The following is an 18418-nucleotide window of genomic DNA, read 5'->3' on the forward strand; positions in this document are numbered from 1 at the left end:
GTTGTGTAGTATTTGCTAGTTGTGGTGCATATACATAACTTTATATCAGTGATATTTGCCCTGTAGTTTGAAGAATGTTAAATGTTGAAAATGTCTTTTTGAACTGTTCCCTGTGTATAATAACCTTATTGTTTTACTACAATTTTCATTGTATGTTCTTTTGATTGCAGATGTTTGTTTGTGTTCTACCAATCACAATGTCTGTTTAATCGATTTTCATGAAACTCAATAAAAATGTAATAAATAAAAAATCCTCCAATGCTTCAAAACAAAAATAAAATCAGGATATAAATTTAGAAAGAAAAACAAACAATTAAAGTAAAGGATTAAGCTACGGTTCCAAATAATCAAAATGAATAAAATAAATAACAGTTAAGTTTACATGTCTTACAAACCCCACATATACTCCATCAATCACATTCAACCCAAACATATTTATTGTTTTTCGAGCTCTGTTGTGCATGAGCAGAACAACAGCCAAGAATGCTGGGATATATCCTACAGAACTGTCTGCATTTAATAGGCAAACAATGCCACTGTCATATGTTTTTGTCTCTTAATGATTTATTTTATTAAATGCTATTGTGGTATGAATGGAGCTCTCTGTTCTTTTTATTTGCCAAGTACGTTAGAATATCTTTTTGTTACAATAATTCTGCCAAATAAAACAAGAAACTTTTTCAATGTAACTGACACAAAAACAAACCAACTAATAAACACTTCAGGGCCTGAAAAGATGCCTGTTAATCAAACAAACAAACAAAATTATTAGTATTAAAACAAAATACTAAAAAAAAACACACAAAAAAACTTGCAATATACTTATATTATTTATTATGAACTATTTTCCTGTAGTTTGTTACTGTGAACTGGAAAAACACACTGCAGCATTCACAAGCCTAAGCTTGCTACATATCTGCCCCTCAACTGAACACACCCATTAAGTTAAGGGGTGGGGGGACAACTGTAGTAAATTGTGTGTTAAAGGGACACTGAACCCAATTTTTTTTTCTTTCAGGATTCAGATAGAGAATGACATTTTAAGCAACTTTCTAATTTACTTCTATTATCAATTTGTCTGCGTTCTCTTGCGATCTTTATTTTAAAAGCAGGAATGGAAATCTTAGCAGCCAGCCCATTTTAGGTTCAGCACCATGGATAGCGCTTGCTTATTGGAGGATTACATTTACCCACCAATAAGCAAGCATAACCCAGGTTCTCAACCAAAAATGGGCCTGCTCCTATGCATCACATTCCTGCTTTTTAAATAAAGATGGCAAGAGAACAAAGACAAATTGATAATAGGAGTAAATTAGAAAGTTGCTTAAAATTGCATGCTCTATCTGAATCATGAAAAAAAAAATTGGGTTTAGTGTCCCTTTAATGTATTCAGAAAGTGTTTACACTTTAATGATATATTAAAGGGACATGAAACCCAATTTTTTTCTTTCATGATTTAGAAAGAGCATGTCATTTTAAACAACTTTCTAATTTACTTCTATTATCTAATTTGCTTCATTCTCTTGATATGACTTGCTGAAAAGCATATATAGATATGCTCAGTAGCTGCTGATTGGTTGCTGCACATAGAGGCCTTGTGTGATTGGCTTACACATGTGCATTGCTATTTCTTCAACAAAGGATATCTAAAGAATTGAGCAAATTAGATAATAGAAGTAAATTGGAAAGTTGTTTAAAATTGCATGCCCTATCTGAATCATGAAAGTTTAATTTTGACTAGACTGTCCCTTTAATGACTACAGAATCATTTTGTAATTACATAGGTGTGTTGTTTTGCAGGTAAACTAAGGAATTAATAAACAGACCACTCTAAGTTATACAGAGACGCTGAATATTATAATTCAGTTATACAAAAGTGTGCAATACTCTGTAGCTATATATAGAAGTTTTAAACAATCTTTTATATTTATAAAATTAATACAGTATTATGCAGTGATCTGTTGAAATACAAAGGCTGCCTATAGTATGTTCCAGCTATCAATAGGATTCTCTTCTCTTTGTTACTCACCATTCCAGAAGACGCAGACTGAAGTGAAGTTTTCCTGTAGGAAGACAAAATGTATTTTAACAATACATTGTCTTTTATTCTATGATTTTTGTAACATGGGCGCTGAATAAGTCTAGTGTGAAGCTACATAGCACAGACTCACTGTTCCACTTACTATGCAGGCTAATATCAGCATAGACACCAATGTGCTGCTTGAATGGACGAGTGTATTCTCATGTAGCCTTAGCATTTAGTTCATCAATACAAACTTTTCAGCCAAATGTAAATATTTACAGCTTCCCAGCAAATTTTAAACACTCCAATGTTACTGTATTCGCTCACTTCTCCTCCCTACCCAATACCCTCACCTAATCCTGTTTACCTGCACTTTGCTCCTATTCTTCCCAGTACCCTACCCGTATCACTCTACATCTACACTCCTCCTGCCGTGCCTTCCCAGTACCCTACCCCTAGCAATGTATACATGCACTTCTCTTCCCTGTCTGTACTCAGTAACATCTCCCTATTAATGTATACATGCACTTCTCTTCCCTGTCTGTACTCAGTAACATCTCCCTATTAATGTATACATGCACTTCTCCTCCCTGTCTGTACTCAGTAACCTCCCCCTATCAATGTATACATGCACTTCTCCTCCCTGTCTGTACTCAGTAACCTCCCCCTATCAATGTATACATGCACTTCTCTTCCCTGTCTGTACTCAGTAACCTCCCCCTATCAATGTATACATGCACTTCTCTTCCCTGTCTGTACTCGGTAACCTCCCCCTATCAATGTATACATGCACTTCTCCTCCCTGTCTGTACTCAGTAACCTCCCCCTATCAATGTATACATGCACTTCTCTTCCCTGTCTGTACTCAGTAACATCTCCCTATTAATGAATACATGCACTTATCTTCCCTGTCTGTACTCAGTAACCTCCTCCTATCAATGTATACATGCACTTCTCCTCCCTGTCTGTACTCAGTAACCTCCCCCTATCAATGTATACATGCACTTCTCTTCCCTGTCTGTACTCAGTAACCTCCCCCTATCAATGTATACATGCACTTCTCCTCCCTGTCTGTACTCAGTAACCTCCCCCTATCAATGTATACATGCACTTCTCTTCCCTGTCTATACTCAGTAACATCTCCCTATTAATGTATACATGCACTTCTCCTCCCTGTCTGTACTCAGTAACCTCCCCCTATCAATGTATACATGCACTTCTCCTCCCTGTCTGTACTCAGTAACCTCCCCCTATCAATGTATACATGCACTTCTCTTCCCTGTCTGTACTCAGTAACATCTCCCTATCAATGTATACATGCACTTCTCTTCCCTGTCTGTACTCAGTAACATCTCCGTATTAATGTATACATGCACATCTCTTCCCTGTCTGTACTCAGTAACATCTCCCTATCAATGTATACATGCACTTCTCTTCCCTGTCTGTACTCAGTAACCTCCCCCTATTAATGTATACATGCTCTTCTCTTCCCTGTCTGTACTCAGTAACCTCCCCCTATCAATGTATACATGCACATCTCTTCCCTGTCTCTACTCAGTAACATCTCCCTATCAATGTATACATGCACTTCTCTTCCCTGTCTGTACTCAGTAACATCTCCCTATTAATGTATACATGCACTTCTCTTCCCTGTCTGTACTCAGTAACCTCCCCCTATCAATGTATACATGCACATCTCTTCCCTGTCTGTACTCAGTAACATCTCCCTATCAATGTATACATGCACTTCTCTTCCCTGCCTGTACTCAGTAACGTCCCCCTATCAATGTATACATGCACTTCTCTTCCATGTCTGTACTCAATAACATCTCCCTATTAATGTATACATGCACTTCTCTTCCCTGTCTGTACTCAGTAACATCTCCCTATTAATGTATACATGCACTTCTCTTCCCTGTCTGTACTCAGTAACCTCCCCCTATCAATGTATACATGCACATCTCTTCCCTGTCTGTACTCAGTAACCTCCCCCTATCAATGTATACATGCACTTCTCCTCCCTGTCTGTACTCAGTAACCTCCCCCTATCAATGTATACATGCACTTCTCTTCCCTGTCTGTACTCAGTAACCTCCCCCTATCAATGTATACATGCACTTCTCCTCCCTGTCTGTACTCAGTAACATCTCCCTATTAATGTATACATGCACTTCTCTTCCCTGTTTGTACTCAGTAACCTCTCCCTATTAATAAATACATGCACTTCTCCTCCCTGTCTGTACTCAGTAACATCTCCCTATTAATGTATACATGCACTTCTCTTCCCTGTCTGTACTCAGTAACATCTCCCTATTAATGTATACATGCACTTCTCTTCCCTGTCTGTACTCAGTAACATCTCCCTATTAATGAATACATGCACTTCTCTTCCCTGTCTGTACTCAGTAACCTCCCCCTATCAATGTATACATGCACTTCTCCTCCCTGTCTGTACTCAGTAACCTCCCCCTATCAATGTATACATGCACTTCTCTTCCCTGTCTGTACTAAGTAACCTCCCCCTATTAATGTATACATGCACTTCTCTTCCCTGTCTGTACTCAGTAACATCTCCCTATCAATGTATACATGCACTTCTCTTCCCTGTCTGTACTCAGTAACCTCCCCCTATCAATGTATACATGCACTTCTCCTCCCTGTCTGTACTCAGTAACCTCCCCCTATCAATGTATACATGCACTTCTCTTCCCTGTCTGTACTCAGTAACCTCCCCCTATCAATGTATACATGCACTTCTCCTCCCTGTCTGTACTCAGTAACATCTCCCTATCAATGTATACATGCACTTCTCTTCCCTGTCTGTACTCAGTAACCTCCCCCTATCAATGTATACATGCACTTCTCCTCCCTGTCTGTACTCAGTAACCTCCCCCTATCAATGTATACATGCACTTCTCTTCCCTGTCTGTACTCAGTAACCTCCCCCTATCAATGTATACATGCACTTCTCCTCCCTGTCTGTACTCAGTAACATCTCCCTATTAATGTATACATGCACTTCTCTTCCCTGTTTGTACTCAGTAACCTCTCCCTATTAATAAATACATGCACTTCTCCTCCCTGTCTGTACTCAGTAACATCTCCCTATTAATGTATACATGCACTTCTCTTCCCTGTTTGTACTCAGTAACCTCTCCCTATTAATAAATACATGCACTTCTCCTCCCTGTCTGTACTCAGTAACATCTCCCTATTAATGTATACATGCACTTCTCTTCCCTGTTTGTACTCAGTAACATCTCCCTATTAATAAATACATGCACTTCTCCTCCCTGTCTGTACTCAGTAACATCTCCCTATTAATGAATACATGCACTTCTCTTCCCTGTCTGTACTCAGTAACCTCCCCCTATCAATGTATACATGCACTTCTCCTCCCTGTCTGTACTCAGTAACCTCCCCCTATCAATGTATACATGCACATCTCTTCCCTGTCTGTACTCAGTAACATCTCCCAATCAATGTATACATGCACTTCTCTTCCCTGTCTGTACTCAGTAACCTCCCCCTATTAATGTATACATGCACTTCTCCTCCCTGTCTGTACTCAGTAACATCTCCCTATTAATGAATACATGCACTTCTCTTCCCTGTCTGTACTCAGTAACATCTCCCTATTAATGTATACATGCACTTCTCTTCCCTATCTGTACTCAGTAACATCTCCCTATTAATGTATACATGCACTTCTCCTCCCTGTCTGTACTCAGTAACATCTCCCTATCAATGTATACATGCACTTCTCTTCCCTGTCTGTACTCAGTAACCTCCCCCTATCAATGTATACATGCACTTCTCTTCCCTGTCTGTACTCAGTAACATCTCCCTATTAATGAATACATGCACTTCTCTTCCCTGTCTGTACTCAGTAACATCTCCCTATTAATGTATAAATGCACTTCTCTTCCCTGTCTGTACTCAGTAACATCTCCCTATTAATGTATACATGCACTTCTCTTCCCTGTCTGTCCTCAGTAACATCTCCGTATTAATGTATACATGCACATCTCTTCCCTGTCTGTACTCAGTAACCTTCCCCTATCAATGTATACATGCACTTCTCTTCCCTGTCTGTACTCAGTAACATCTCCCTATTAATGTATACATGCACTTCTCTTCCCTGTCTATACTCAGTAACATCTCCCTATTAATGTATACATGCACTTCTCTTCCCTGTCTGTACTCAGTAACCTCCCCCTATCAATGTATACATGCACTTCTCTTCCCTGTCTGTACTCAGTAACCTCCCCCTATCAATGTATACATGCACTTCTCTTCCCTGTCTGTACTCAGTAACATCTCCCTATTAATGTATACATGCACTTCTCTTCCCTGTCTATACTCAGTAACATCTCCCTATTAATGTATACATGCACTTCTCTTCCCTGTCTGTACTCAGTAACCTCCCCCTATCAATGTATACATGCACTTCTCTTCCCTGTCTGTACTCAGTAACCTCCCCCTATCAATGTATACATGCACTTCTCCTCCCTGTCTGTACTCAGTAACATCTCCCTATTAATGTATACATGCACTTCTCTTCCCTGTCTGTACTCAGTAACCTTCCCCTATCAATGTATACATGCACTGTATACCTGTACTCCTCTCCCATTCTCCTTCCCATTCTCCTCCACCTATCACTGTATACCTGTACTCCTCTCCCATTCTCCTTCCCATTATCCTCCACCTATCACTGTATACCTGTACTCGTCTCCCCTTTTCCTTCCCATTATCCCTCCACCTACCACTGTATACCTGTACTCCTCTCCCCTTTTCCTTCCCATTATCCTCCACCTATCACTATATGCCTGTACTCCTCTCCCATTCTCCTTCCCATTATCCTCCACCTATCACTATATACCTGTACTCCTCTCCCATTCTCCTTCCCATTATCCTCCACCTATCACTGTATACCTGTACTCCTCTCCCCTTTTCCTTTCCAGTACCCTCTCCTATATATGTGTACTCCTCTAGTGTACCCCCTGGTATTAGCCCTCTATTACTGTACCAGCATGCTCAACCTGTGCTTCCTGGTAGCTCTCTCCTCTATCCCTGTGAACTTATAGTCTTCTCTTTGCTTACACATACCACAATTATATACTCCTTCATATACTCTTTACTCTTTCATTCAAAAGGAAATGTTTTTGGGGTTTGGTGACTACAAAACTTATCAATAAATAAAACAGAAACTGTTGGTGGAGTAATCTTACCTCCACTGGCCGATGCTGGAAAGTAAACACAATGTTTTCAGTCAGATTGACGATCTTCCTGTTCTCAACACTGATTCCAATGATTTGGTTGCTTAACACAGAACTATTATCTGCATCCTAGGAAGAAACAAATAGATGTATAGACAGATGCAGCAGCGTGTACATGAGACATAGCAGACATTATTGTTATTATCATCATTTATTTGTATAGCGCTGCCTTCTTCCGTAGTACAAAGATAGGTGTATACAGTGAAAGATTTGTGATAAGATACAAATACATAACAGACTAAACAAAACTAGTACATGAGACATAAGGTTTTGGATAACTTGTCACATGGATTGTAGTTGCAGCAGCGAGTCCGGTAGTTGAAGATTTGTTTTTGGAAGGATGAAAAGCAGATGAGAGACAGTAAGCCTCTCTGAATAGGTAGGTTTTTAAAGAGCATTTGAAGCTATGCAAGGTTGCAGACACTCTGATTGAGCGGGGTAGAGATTTCCAGAGGACATGAGTAGCTCATGAGAAGTCTTGGAGGTGTGAGAGAGACAAAGAGATAATAGAAGTGGAAATACGTAGGTGAGCATTTGTTCGAAGAGTACGGCTTAGGAAATATTTGGAGATGAGTGAGGAAATATAGTTGGGAGTGAGATTGTTGAGTGCTTTATAAGATAGCGTTAATACTTTAAATTGTATTCTGGAGTGAATGAGGAGCCAGTGTAGAGACTGGCAGAGTGGAGCAGCTGATGCAGATCGGCAACTTAGGAGGATGAGTCTAGCTGAAGCAGTCATGATAGATTGGAGGGGGGAGAGGTGGTATTTGGGAAGGCCATTTAGAAGTAGATTGCTATAGTTGATGCACGACAAAATGAAGGAATGAATTAGTATTTTTGTGGTTTCTTGATTAAGAAAAGGTCACATTCTGGAGATGTTGCGTAGGTGTGTATGGCAGGATTTGGTGAGAGCTTGAATATGTGGAGTGAATGTGAGTTAAGAGTCAAGTGTGACCCCAAGACAGCGGACCTGGGGTGAGGTGCTGAGAAAAGTCTCCAACTGTAAGAAAAATGTCAGGTGTGGGATGTCTTGAATACAGTTTTAGATCGAGTTGAAGGTAGTGTGAAGAAATCCAGTGGGACAGTGGGTGATCTGGTTGAGTAGGGAGGGTGAGATAGCAGGAGATGACACACATATTTGGGTATCATCAGCATATAAGTGGTACTGGAAGCCAAAGAAGGATATAAGTTTTCCAAGGGAGGACGTATAGATAGAAAAAAGCAAGGGACCCAAGGCAGAGCCTTGCAGTTCTCCTACTGAGAGAGGCAAAGGATCAGAGGATGTGCTGTTAAAAGAAACTGTAAAAACCAGAATTTATGCTTACCTGATAAATTACTTTCTCCAACGGTGTGTCCGGTCCACGGCGTCATCCTTACTTGTGGGAATATCTCTTCCCCAACAGGAAATGGCAAAGAGTCCCAGCAAAGCTGGCCATATAGTCCCTCCTAGGCTCCGCCCACCCCAGTCATTCGACCGACGGACAGGAGGAAAAAATAGGAGAAACCATAGGGTGCCGTGGTGACTGTAGTTAGAGAAAATAATTCATCAGACCTGATTAAAAAACCAGGGCGGGCCATGGACCGGACACACCGTTGGAGAAAGTAATTTATCAGGTAAGCATAAATTCTGTTTTCTCCAACATTGGTGTGTCCGGTCCACGGCGTCATCCTTACTTGTGGGAACCAATACCAAAGCTTTAGGACACGGATGAAGGGAGGGAGCAAATCAGGTTACCTAAACGGAAGGCACCACGGCTTGCAAAACCTTTCTCCCAAAAATAGCCTCCGAAGAAGCAAAAGTATCAAATTTGTAAAATTTGGCAAAAGTGTGCAGTGAAGACCAAGTCGCTGCCTTACATATCTGATCAACAGAAGCCTCGTTCTTGAAGGCCCATGTGGAAGCTACAGCCCTAGTGGAGTGAGCTGTGATTCTTTCAGGAGGCTGCCGTCCGGCAGTCTCATAAGCCAATCGGATGATGCTTTTAAGCCAAAAGGAAAGAGAGGTAGAAGTTGCTTTTTGACCTCTCCTTTTACCAGAATAGACGACAAACAGAGAAGAAGTTTGTCTGAACTCTTTTGTAGCTTCTAAGTAGAATTTTAGAGCACGGACTACATCTAAATTGTGTAGCAAACGTTCCTTCTTTGAAACTGGATTCGGACACAAAGAAGGTACAACTATCTCCTGATTAATATTTTTGTTGGAAACAACCTTTGGTAGAAAACCAGGCTTAGTACGCAAAACAACCTTATCTGAATGGAACACCAGATAGGGCGGAGTACACTGTAGAGCAGATAACTCAGAAACTCTTCTAGCAGAAGAAATAGCAACCAAAAACAAAACTTTCCAAGATAACAACTTAATATCTATGGAATGTAAAGGTTCAAACGGAACCCCTTGAAGAACTGAAAGAACCAGATTTAAACTCCAGGGAGGAGTCAAAGGTCTGTAAACAGGCTTGATCCTAACCAAAGCCTGAACAAATGCTTGAACATCTGGCACAACTGCCAGTCGTTTGTGTAGTAAGACAGATAAAGCAGAAATCTGTCCCTTTAGAGAACTCGCAGATAATCCTTTATCCAAACCTTCTTGTAGAAAGGAAAGAATCCTAGGAATTTTTATCCTATGCCATGGGAATCCCTTGGATTCACACCAGCAGATATATCTTTTCCATATTTTATGGTAAATCTTTCTAGTTACCGGTTTTCTGGCTTGAACCAGAGTATCTATCACAGAATCTGAAAACCCACGCTTTGATAGAATCAAGCGTTCAATCTCCAAGCCGTCAGCTGGAGGGAGACCAGATTTGGATGTTCGAATGGACCCTGAACAAGAAGGTCCTGTCTCAAAGGTAGCTTCCATGGAGAAACCGATGACATATTCACCAGGTCTGCATACCAAGTCCTGCGTGGCCACGCAGGAGCTATCAAGATCACCGAGGCCCTCTCCTGTTTGATCCTGGCTATCAGCCTGGGAATGAGAGGAAATGGTGGAAACACATAAGCTAGGTTGAAGGTCCAAGGCGCTACTAGTGCATCCACTAGAGTCGCCTTGGGATCCCTGGATCTGGACCCGTAGCAAGGAACCTTGAAGTTCTGACGAGACGCCATCAGATCCATATCTGGAATGCCCCATAGTTGCGTCAACTGGGCAAAGATCTCCGGGTGGAGTTCCCACTCCCCCGGATGGAATGTCTGACGACTCAAATAATCCGCTTCCCAGTTTTCCACACCTGGAATGTGGATCTCAGATAGGTGGCAGGAGTGATTCTCCGCCCATTGTATTATTTTGGTCACTTCTTTCATCGCCAGGGAACTCCTTGTTCCCCCCTGATGATTGATATACGCAACAGTCGTCATGTTGTCTGATTGGAATCTTATGAATCTGGCCTTTGCTAGCTGAGGCCAAGCCCTGAGAGCATTGAATATCGCTCTTAGTTCCAGAATGTTTATCGGGAGAAGAGACTCTTCCCGAGACCATAGTCCCTGAGCTTTCAGGGATTCCCAGACCGCGCCCTGGCGTCGGTCGTGACGATGACCCACTCTGGTCTGCGGAAGCTCATTCCCTGGGACAGGTGATCCTGGGTTAGCCACCAATGGAGTGAGTCTCTGGTCTTCTGATCTACTTGAATCACTGGAGACAAGTCTGTATAGTCCCCATTCCACTGTTTCAGCATGCACAGTTGCAATGGTCTTAGATGAATTTGCGCAAAAGGAACTATGTCCATTGCTGCAACCATCAATCCTACTACTTCCATGCACTGAGCTACGGAAGGACGAGGAATAGAATGAAGAACTTGACAAGCGTTTAGAAGTTTTGACTTTCTGACTTCTGTCAAGAAAATCCTCATTTCTAAGGAATCTATTATTGTTCCCAAGAAGGGAACTCTTGTCGACGGAGACAGGGAACTTTTTTCTATGTTCACCTTCCATACGTGAGATCTGGGAAAGGCCAGAACGATGTCTGAGTGAGCCGTTGCCTTTGAAAGAGACGACGCTTGTATTAGAATGTCGTCCAAGTACGGTACTACTGCAATGCCCCTTGGTCTTAGAACCGCTAGAAGGGATCCGAGTACCTTTGTGAAAATCCTTGGAGCAGTGGCTAACCCGAATGGGAGGGCCACAAACTGGTAATGTTTGTCCAGAAAGGCGAACCTTAGGAACTGATGATGTTCTTTGTGGATAGGGATATGTAGATACGCATCCTTTAGATCCACGGTAGTCATAAATTGACCTTCCTGGATTGTGGGTAGAATCGTTCGAATGGTTTCCATCTTGAACGATGGTACTCTGAGAAATTTGTTTAGGATCTTTAAATCCAGGATTGGTCTGAAAGTTCCCTCTTTTTTGGGAACTACAAACAGATTTGAGTAAAATCCCATTCCTTATTCCGCCGTTGGAACTGGGTGTATCACTCCCATCTTTAACAGGTCTTCTACACAATGTAAGAATGCCTGTCTCTTTATTTGGTTTGAGGATAAGTGAGACATGTGGAACCTTCCCCTTGGGGGTAGTTCCTTGAATTCCAGAAGATAACCCTGAGAAACTATTTCTAGCGTCCAGGGATCCTGAACATCTCTTGCCCAAGCCTGAGCAAAGAGAGAGAGTCTGCCCCCCACTAGATCCGGTCCCGGATCGGGGGCTACTCCTTCATGCTGTTTTGTTAGCAGCGGCAGGCTTCTTGGCCTGCTTACCCTTGTTCCAGCCTTGCATCGGTTTCCAGGCTGGTTTGGTCTGTGAGGTATTACCCTCTTGCTTAGAGGATGCAGAATTAGAGCCCGGTCCGTTCCTGAAATTACGAAAGGAAAGAAAATTAGACTTATTCTTGGCTTTGAAAGGCCTATCTTGTGGGAGGGCGTGGCCCTTTCCCCCAGTGATGTCTGAGATAATCTCTTTCAATTCTGGCCCAAAGAGAGTTTTACCCTTGAAGGGGATATTAAGCAATTTTGTCTTGGATGATACATCCGCTGAACAAGACTTTAGCCAAAGCGCTCTGCGCGCCACAATTGCAAACCCTGAATTTTTCGCCGCTAATCTAGCTATTTGCAAAGCGGCATCTTAAATAAAAGAGTTTGCAACCTTAAGTGCGTGAACTCTGTCCATAACCTCCTCATATGGAGTCTCTCTACTGAGCGACTTTTCTAGTTCCTCGAACCAGAACCACGCTGCTGTAGTGACAGGAACAATGCACGAAATGGGTTGAAGAAGGTAACCTTGCTGTACAAAAATCTTTTTAAGCAAACCCTCCAATTTTTTAGCCATAGGATCTTTGAAAGCACAATTATCCTCGATAGGAATAGTAGTGCGCTTGTTTAGAGTAGAAACTGCCCCCTCGACCTTAGGGACTGTCTGCCATAAGTCCTTTCTGGGGTCGACCATAGGAAATAATTTCTTAAATATAGGAGGGGGAACAAAAGGTATGCCGGGCTTCTCCCATTCCTTATTCACTATGTCCGCCACCCGCTTGGGTATAGGAAAAGCGTTGGGGTGCACCAGGACCTCTAGGAACTTGTCCATCTTGCATAATTTTTCTGGAATGACCAGGTTGTCACAATCATCCAGAGTAGATAACACCTCCTTAAGCAGTGCGCGGAGATGTTCTAATTTAAATTTAAATGTCACAACATCAGGTTCAGCCTGTTGGGAAATTTTTCCTGAATCTGAAATTTCCCCATCTGACAAAACCTCCCTCATGGCCCCTTCAGATTGGTGTGAGGGTATGACAGAATAATTATCATCAGCGCCCTCCTGCTCTTCAGTGTTTAAAACAGAGCAATCGCGCTTTCTCTGATATGCAGGCATTTTGGATAAAATATTTGCTATGGAGTTATCCATTACAGCCGTCAATTGTTGCATGGTAATAAGCATTGGCGCGCTAAAAGTACTAGGGGCCTCCTGCGTGGGCAAAACTGGTGTAGACACAGAAGGAGATGATGTAGAACCATGTCTACTCCCTTCATCTGATGAATCATCTTGGGCAACTTCATTATCTGTGACAGTACTGTCCTTACTTTGTTTGGACGCTTTGGCACAATTATCACATAATTTAGAAGGGGGAGACACATTGACTTTCATACATATAGAACATAGCTTATCTGAAGGCACAGACATGTTAAACAGGCTTAAACTTGTCAGTAAAACACAAAAACCGTTTTAAAACAAAACCGTTACTGTCTCTTTAAATTTTAAACAGAGCACACTTTATTACTGAATATGTGAAAAAATATGAAGGAATTGTTAAAAATTTACCAAAATTTCACCACAGTGTCTTAAAGCATTAAAAGTATTGCACACCAATTTTCAGAGCTTTAACCCTTAAAATAACGAAACCGGAGCCGGTTACAGTTTTAACCCCTCTACAGTCCCAGCTACAGCCTTTGCTGCGACTTTACCAAGCCCAGAGGGGAATACGATACCAAATGACGCCTTCTAGGAACTTTTCCAACTATCTTCAGGTCCTCACACATGCATCTGCATGTCTTGCTCTCAAAAACAACTGCGCAGTAATGGCGCGAAAATGAGGCTCAGCCTACAACTGGGAAGGCCCTTCCTGACTGGAAAAGGTGTCTAACATAGTGCCTGACGTTAAAAAACGTTCCCCAAGTTTATAAGTGTGAAATACCAGCATAAACATGTATAAAATGCCCAAATAAAGCAATCGATTTTGCCCATAAAAGTGTCTACCAGTTTTATAGCCCATATTAAGCCCTTTATTCTGCTTGAGACTAAGAAAATGGCTTACCGGTCCCCATGAGGGGAAAAGACAGCCTTCCAGCATTACACAGTCTTGTTAGAAATATGGCTAGTCATACCTTAAGCAGAAAAGTCTGCTAACTGTTTCCCCCAACTGAAGTTACTTCATCTCAACAGTCCTATGTGGAAACAGCAAAGGATTTTAGTTACTGTCTGCTAAAATCATCTTCCTCTCACAAACAGAATTCTTCATCTTTTTCTGTTTCAGAGTAAATAGTACATACCAGCACTATTTTAAAATAACAAACTCTTGATAGTAGAATAAAAAAACTACAACTAAACACCACATACTCTTAACCATCTCCGTGGAGATGTTGCCTGTGCAACGGCAAAGAGAATGACTGGGGTGGGCGGAGCCTAGGAGGGACTATATGGCCAGCTTTGCTGGGACTCTTTGCCATTTCCTGTTGGGGAAGAGATATTCCCACAAGTAAGGATGACGACGTGGACCGGACACACCAATGTTGGAGAAAAGAGGTTTGAGATAAAAGAAGCAAACCAGGAGAGTGCTGTGTCTTGAATGGCAAAAGAATGTAGGGTTTGTAAGAGGAGAGGATGGTCAACTGTCGAAAGCAGCAGAAAGATCCAGAAGAATTATTAAGGAATAGTGTCTCTTTGCTTTAGCCGATAGCAGATGATTTGTTAGTTTAGTGAGAGCGGCTTCTGTTGAGTGTTTAGGGCGGAAGCCAGATTGTAGGGGATCAAGTACGGAGTTAGTTGAGAGAAATTGAGTTAGACAATTATAGACCAGTTGTTCCAATAATTTAGAGGCAAAGGGAAGCAAAGAGTCCGGCCGATAGTTAGAAGGGGTGGAGGGATCAAGCAAGGGCTTTTGTTAGGATTGGTGTGATTGACGCATGCTTGAATGTATCAAGAAATGTACTACTGGTTAAAGGGACACTGAACCCAACTTTTTTCTTTCGTGATTCAGATAGAGCAGGCAATTTTAAGCAACTTTCTAATTTACTCCTATTATCACATTTTCTTCATTCTCTTGGTATCTTTATTTGAAATGGAAGAATGTAAGTTTAGATGCCGGCCCATTTTTGGTGAACAAGCTGGGTTGTTCTTGCTGATTTGTGGATAAATTCACCCACCAATAAACAAGTGCTGTCCAGGGTACTGAACCAAAAATTGGCTGGCTCCTTAGCTTAGATGCCTTCTTTTTCAAATAAAGATAGCAAGAGAACGAAGAAAAATGGATAATAGGAGTAAATTAGAAAGTTGCTTAAAATTGCATGCTCTATCTGAATCACAAAAGAAAAAGTTTTGGGTTCAGTGTCCCTTTAAAGACTATTTAAAGGGACACTCAAGTCAAAAACAGAATTTATGTTTACCTGATAAATTTCTTTCTCCTACGGTGTGTCCGGTCCACGGCTTCATCCTTACTTGTGGGATATTCTCATTCCCTACAGGAAATGGCAAAGAGAGCACAACAGCAGAGCTGTCCATATAGCTCCCCCTCTAGCTCCGCCCTCCAGTCATTCGACCGACGATCAGGAGAAAAAGGAGAACCATAGGGTGCAGTGGCGACTGTAGTGTATAAAAAACAAAAATTATAAACCTGACTAAAAGCCAGGGCGGGCCGTGGACCGGACACACCGTAGGAGAAAGAAATTTATCAGGTAAACATAAATTCTGTTTTTTCCTATATTGGTGTGTCCGGTCCACGGCTTCATCCTTACTTGTGGGAACCAATACCAAAGCTTTAGGACACGGATGAAGGGAAGGAACAAGTCAGGTAACCTAAACGGAAGGCACCACTGCTTGTAAAACCTTTCTCCCAAAAATAGCCTCCGAAGAAGCATAAGTATCGAATTTGTAAAATTTGGCAAAAGTATGCAGAGAAGACCACGTCGCTGCCTTACAGATCTGTTCAACAGAAGCCTCGTTCTTGAAGGCCCATGTGGAAACCACAGCTCTAGTAGAATGAGCAGTAATTCGTTCAGGAGGCTGCCGTCCGGCAGTCTTATAAGCCAATCGGATGATGCTTTTTAACCAGAAGGAAAGAGAGGTAGCCGTAGCTTTCTGACCTCTCCTCTACCAGAATAGACGACAAACAATGAAGATGTCTGTCTGAAATCCTTTGTTGCTTCTAAATAGAATTTTAAAGCACGAACCACATCTAGATTGTGTAACAAGCGTTCCTTTTTAGAAACTGGATTAGGACACAGAGAAGGAACAACTATCTCCTGGTTAATATTCCTATTGGAAACCACTTTCGGAAGAAAACCAGGTTTGGTACGAAAAACAACCTTATCTGTATGGAACACCAGATAGGGTGAATTACACTGCAAAGCAGACAATTCAGAAACTCTTCTAGCAGAAGAAATAGCAACCAAAAACAAAACTTTCCAAGATAGTAACTTAATATCTATGGAATGTAAAGGTTCAAACGGAACCCCTTGAAGAACAGAAAGAACTAGATTTAAACTCCATGGAGGAGTCACAGGTCTGTAGACAGGCTTGATTCTGACCAATGCCTGTACGAACGCCTGAACATCTGGCACAGCTGCCAGACGTTTATGTAACAAGACAGACAGAGCAGATATCTGTCCCTTTAAAGAACTAGCTGACAGACCTTTCTCCAAACCTTCTTGGAGAAAGGAAAGAATCCTTGGAATTCTAATTTTACTCCATGAGTAACCCTTGGATTCGCACCAATAGAGATATTTCTGACATATCTTATGGTAAATTCTCCTGGTTACAGGCTTTCTAGCCTGGACCAGAGTATCTATAACTGGTTCCGAAAACCCACGCTTAGATAGAATCAAGCGTTCAATCTCCAAGCAGTCAGCTGCAGAGAAACTAGGTTTGGATGTTCGAATGGGCCTTGCACTAGAAGGTCCTGTCTCAATGGTAGCTTCCATGGTGGAACCGATGACATATTCACCAGATCTGCATACCAAGTCCTGCGTGGCCACGCAGGAGCTATTAGAATCACCGAAGCCTTCTCCTGTTTGATCCTGGCTACTAGCCTGGGGAGTAGAGGAAACGGTGGAAAGACATACGCTAGATTGAATGACCAAGGCGCCACCAATGCATCCACCAATGTCGCCTTGGGATCCCTGGACCTGGACCCGTAGCGTGGAACTTTGGAGTTCTGACGAGACGCCATCAGATCCAGATCTGGAATGCCCCATAGTTGAGTTAGCTGGGCAAAGACCTCCGGGTGAAGTTCCCACTCCCCCGGATGGAAAGTCTGACGACTCAAATAATCCACCTCCCAGTTGTCTACTCCTGGGATGTGAACTGCAGATAGATGGCAGGAGTGATCCTCCGCCCATTTGATGATCTTGGATACTTCTCTCATCGCCAGGGAACTCTTCGTTCCTCCCTGATGATTGATGTACGCTACAGTCGTCATGTTGTACGACTGAAATCTTATGAACTTGGCCTTCGCTAGTTGAGGCCAAGCCAGGAGCATATTGAATATCGCTCTTAGTTCCAAAATGTTTATCGGGAGAAGAGATTCTTCCCGAGACCATAGACCCTGAGCTTTCAGGGAATCCCACACCGCGCCCCAGCCTAGGAGACTGGCGTCGGTCGTGACAATGATCCACTCTGGTCTGCGGAAACTCATTCCCTGCGACAGGTGATCCTGATCCAACCACCAGAGAAGCAAGTCTCTGGTTTCCTGGTCCAACTGTATCTGGGGAGACAAGTCTGCATAATCCCCATTCCATTGCTTGAGCATGCACAATTGCAGTGGTCTTAGATGAATTCCGGCAAACGGGACAATGTCCATTGCCACCACCATTAGACCTATAACCTCCATGCACTGCGCCACAGACGGCTGAGCAATGGCATGAAGAACTCGACAAGCCTTTGAGAGTTTTGACTTCCTGACCTCCGTCAGAAAGATTTTCATTTCTGCCGAATCTATTATTGTTCCCAGGAAGGGAACCCTTGTGACCGGGGACAGAGAACTTTTCTCTACGTTCACCTTCCACCCGTGAGACCTTAGAAAGGCTAGAACAATATCCGTGTGAGCCTTGGCTCTGGGAAGAGACGACGCCTGTATCAAGATGTCGTCTAGGTAAGGTGCTACTGCAATGCCCCGCGGTCTTAGTACCGCCAGAAGTGACCCTAGCACCTTTGTGAAAATTCTTGGAGCGGTGGCCAACCCGAAGGGAAGGGCCACAAACTGGTAATGCTTGTCCAGAAAGGCGAATCTTAGGAACTGATGGTGATTTTTGTGGATTGGAATATGCAGGTATGCATCCTTTAGGTCCACAGTAGTCATATATTGACCTTCCTGGATCATAGGCAGAATTGTTCGAATTGTTTCCATCTTGAAAGATGGAACTCTTAGAAATTTGTTTAGGATTTTTAAGTCCAGAATTGGCCTGAACATTCCCTCCTT

At 42.3% G+C, this 18418-nt stretch overlaps 1 protein-coding gene across 4 annotated transcripts in view; it reads right to left on the reverse strand.

The window, feature by feature from the left end:
- LOC128649424 (adhesion G-protein coupled receptor G1) overlaps positions 1-18418 on the reverse strand; it is a 209359-nt gene that overhangs the window by 22787 nt on the left and 168154 nt on the right. For all 4 annotated transcript variants that reach the window (XM_053702697.1, XM_053702713.1, XM_053702688.1 and 1 more), the window contains exons 7-8: positions 7255-7371; positions 2030-2063 (exon numbers count right to left, since the gene is read on the reverse strand). In XM_053702697.1, the coding sequence (XP_053558672.1) occupies positions 2030-2063; positions 7255-7371 (151 nt within the window). The remainder of the gene's footprint in view (positions 1-2029; positions 2064-7254; positions 7372-18418) is intronic.

The sequence above is a fragment of the Bombina bombina genome, chromosome 1 (assembly GCF_027579735.1).
Source record: "Bombina bombina isolate aBomBom1 chromosome 1, aBomBom1.pri, whole genome shotgun sequence".
NCBI lineage: Eukaryota > Metazoa > Chordata > Amphibia > Anura > Bombinatoridae > Bombina > Bombina bombina.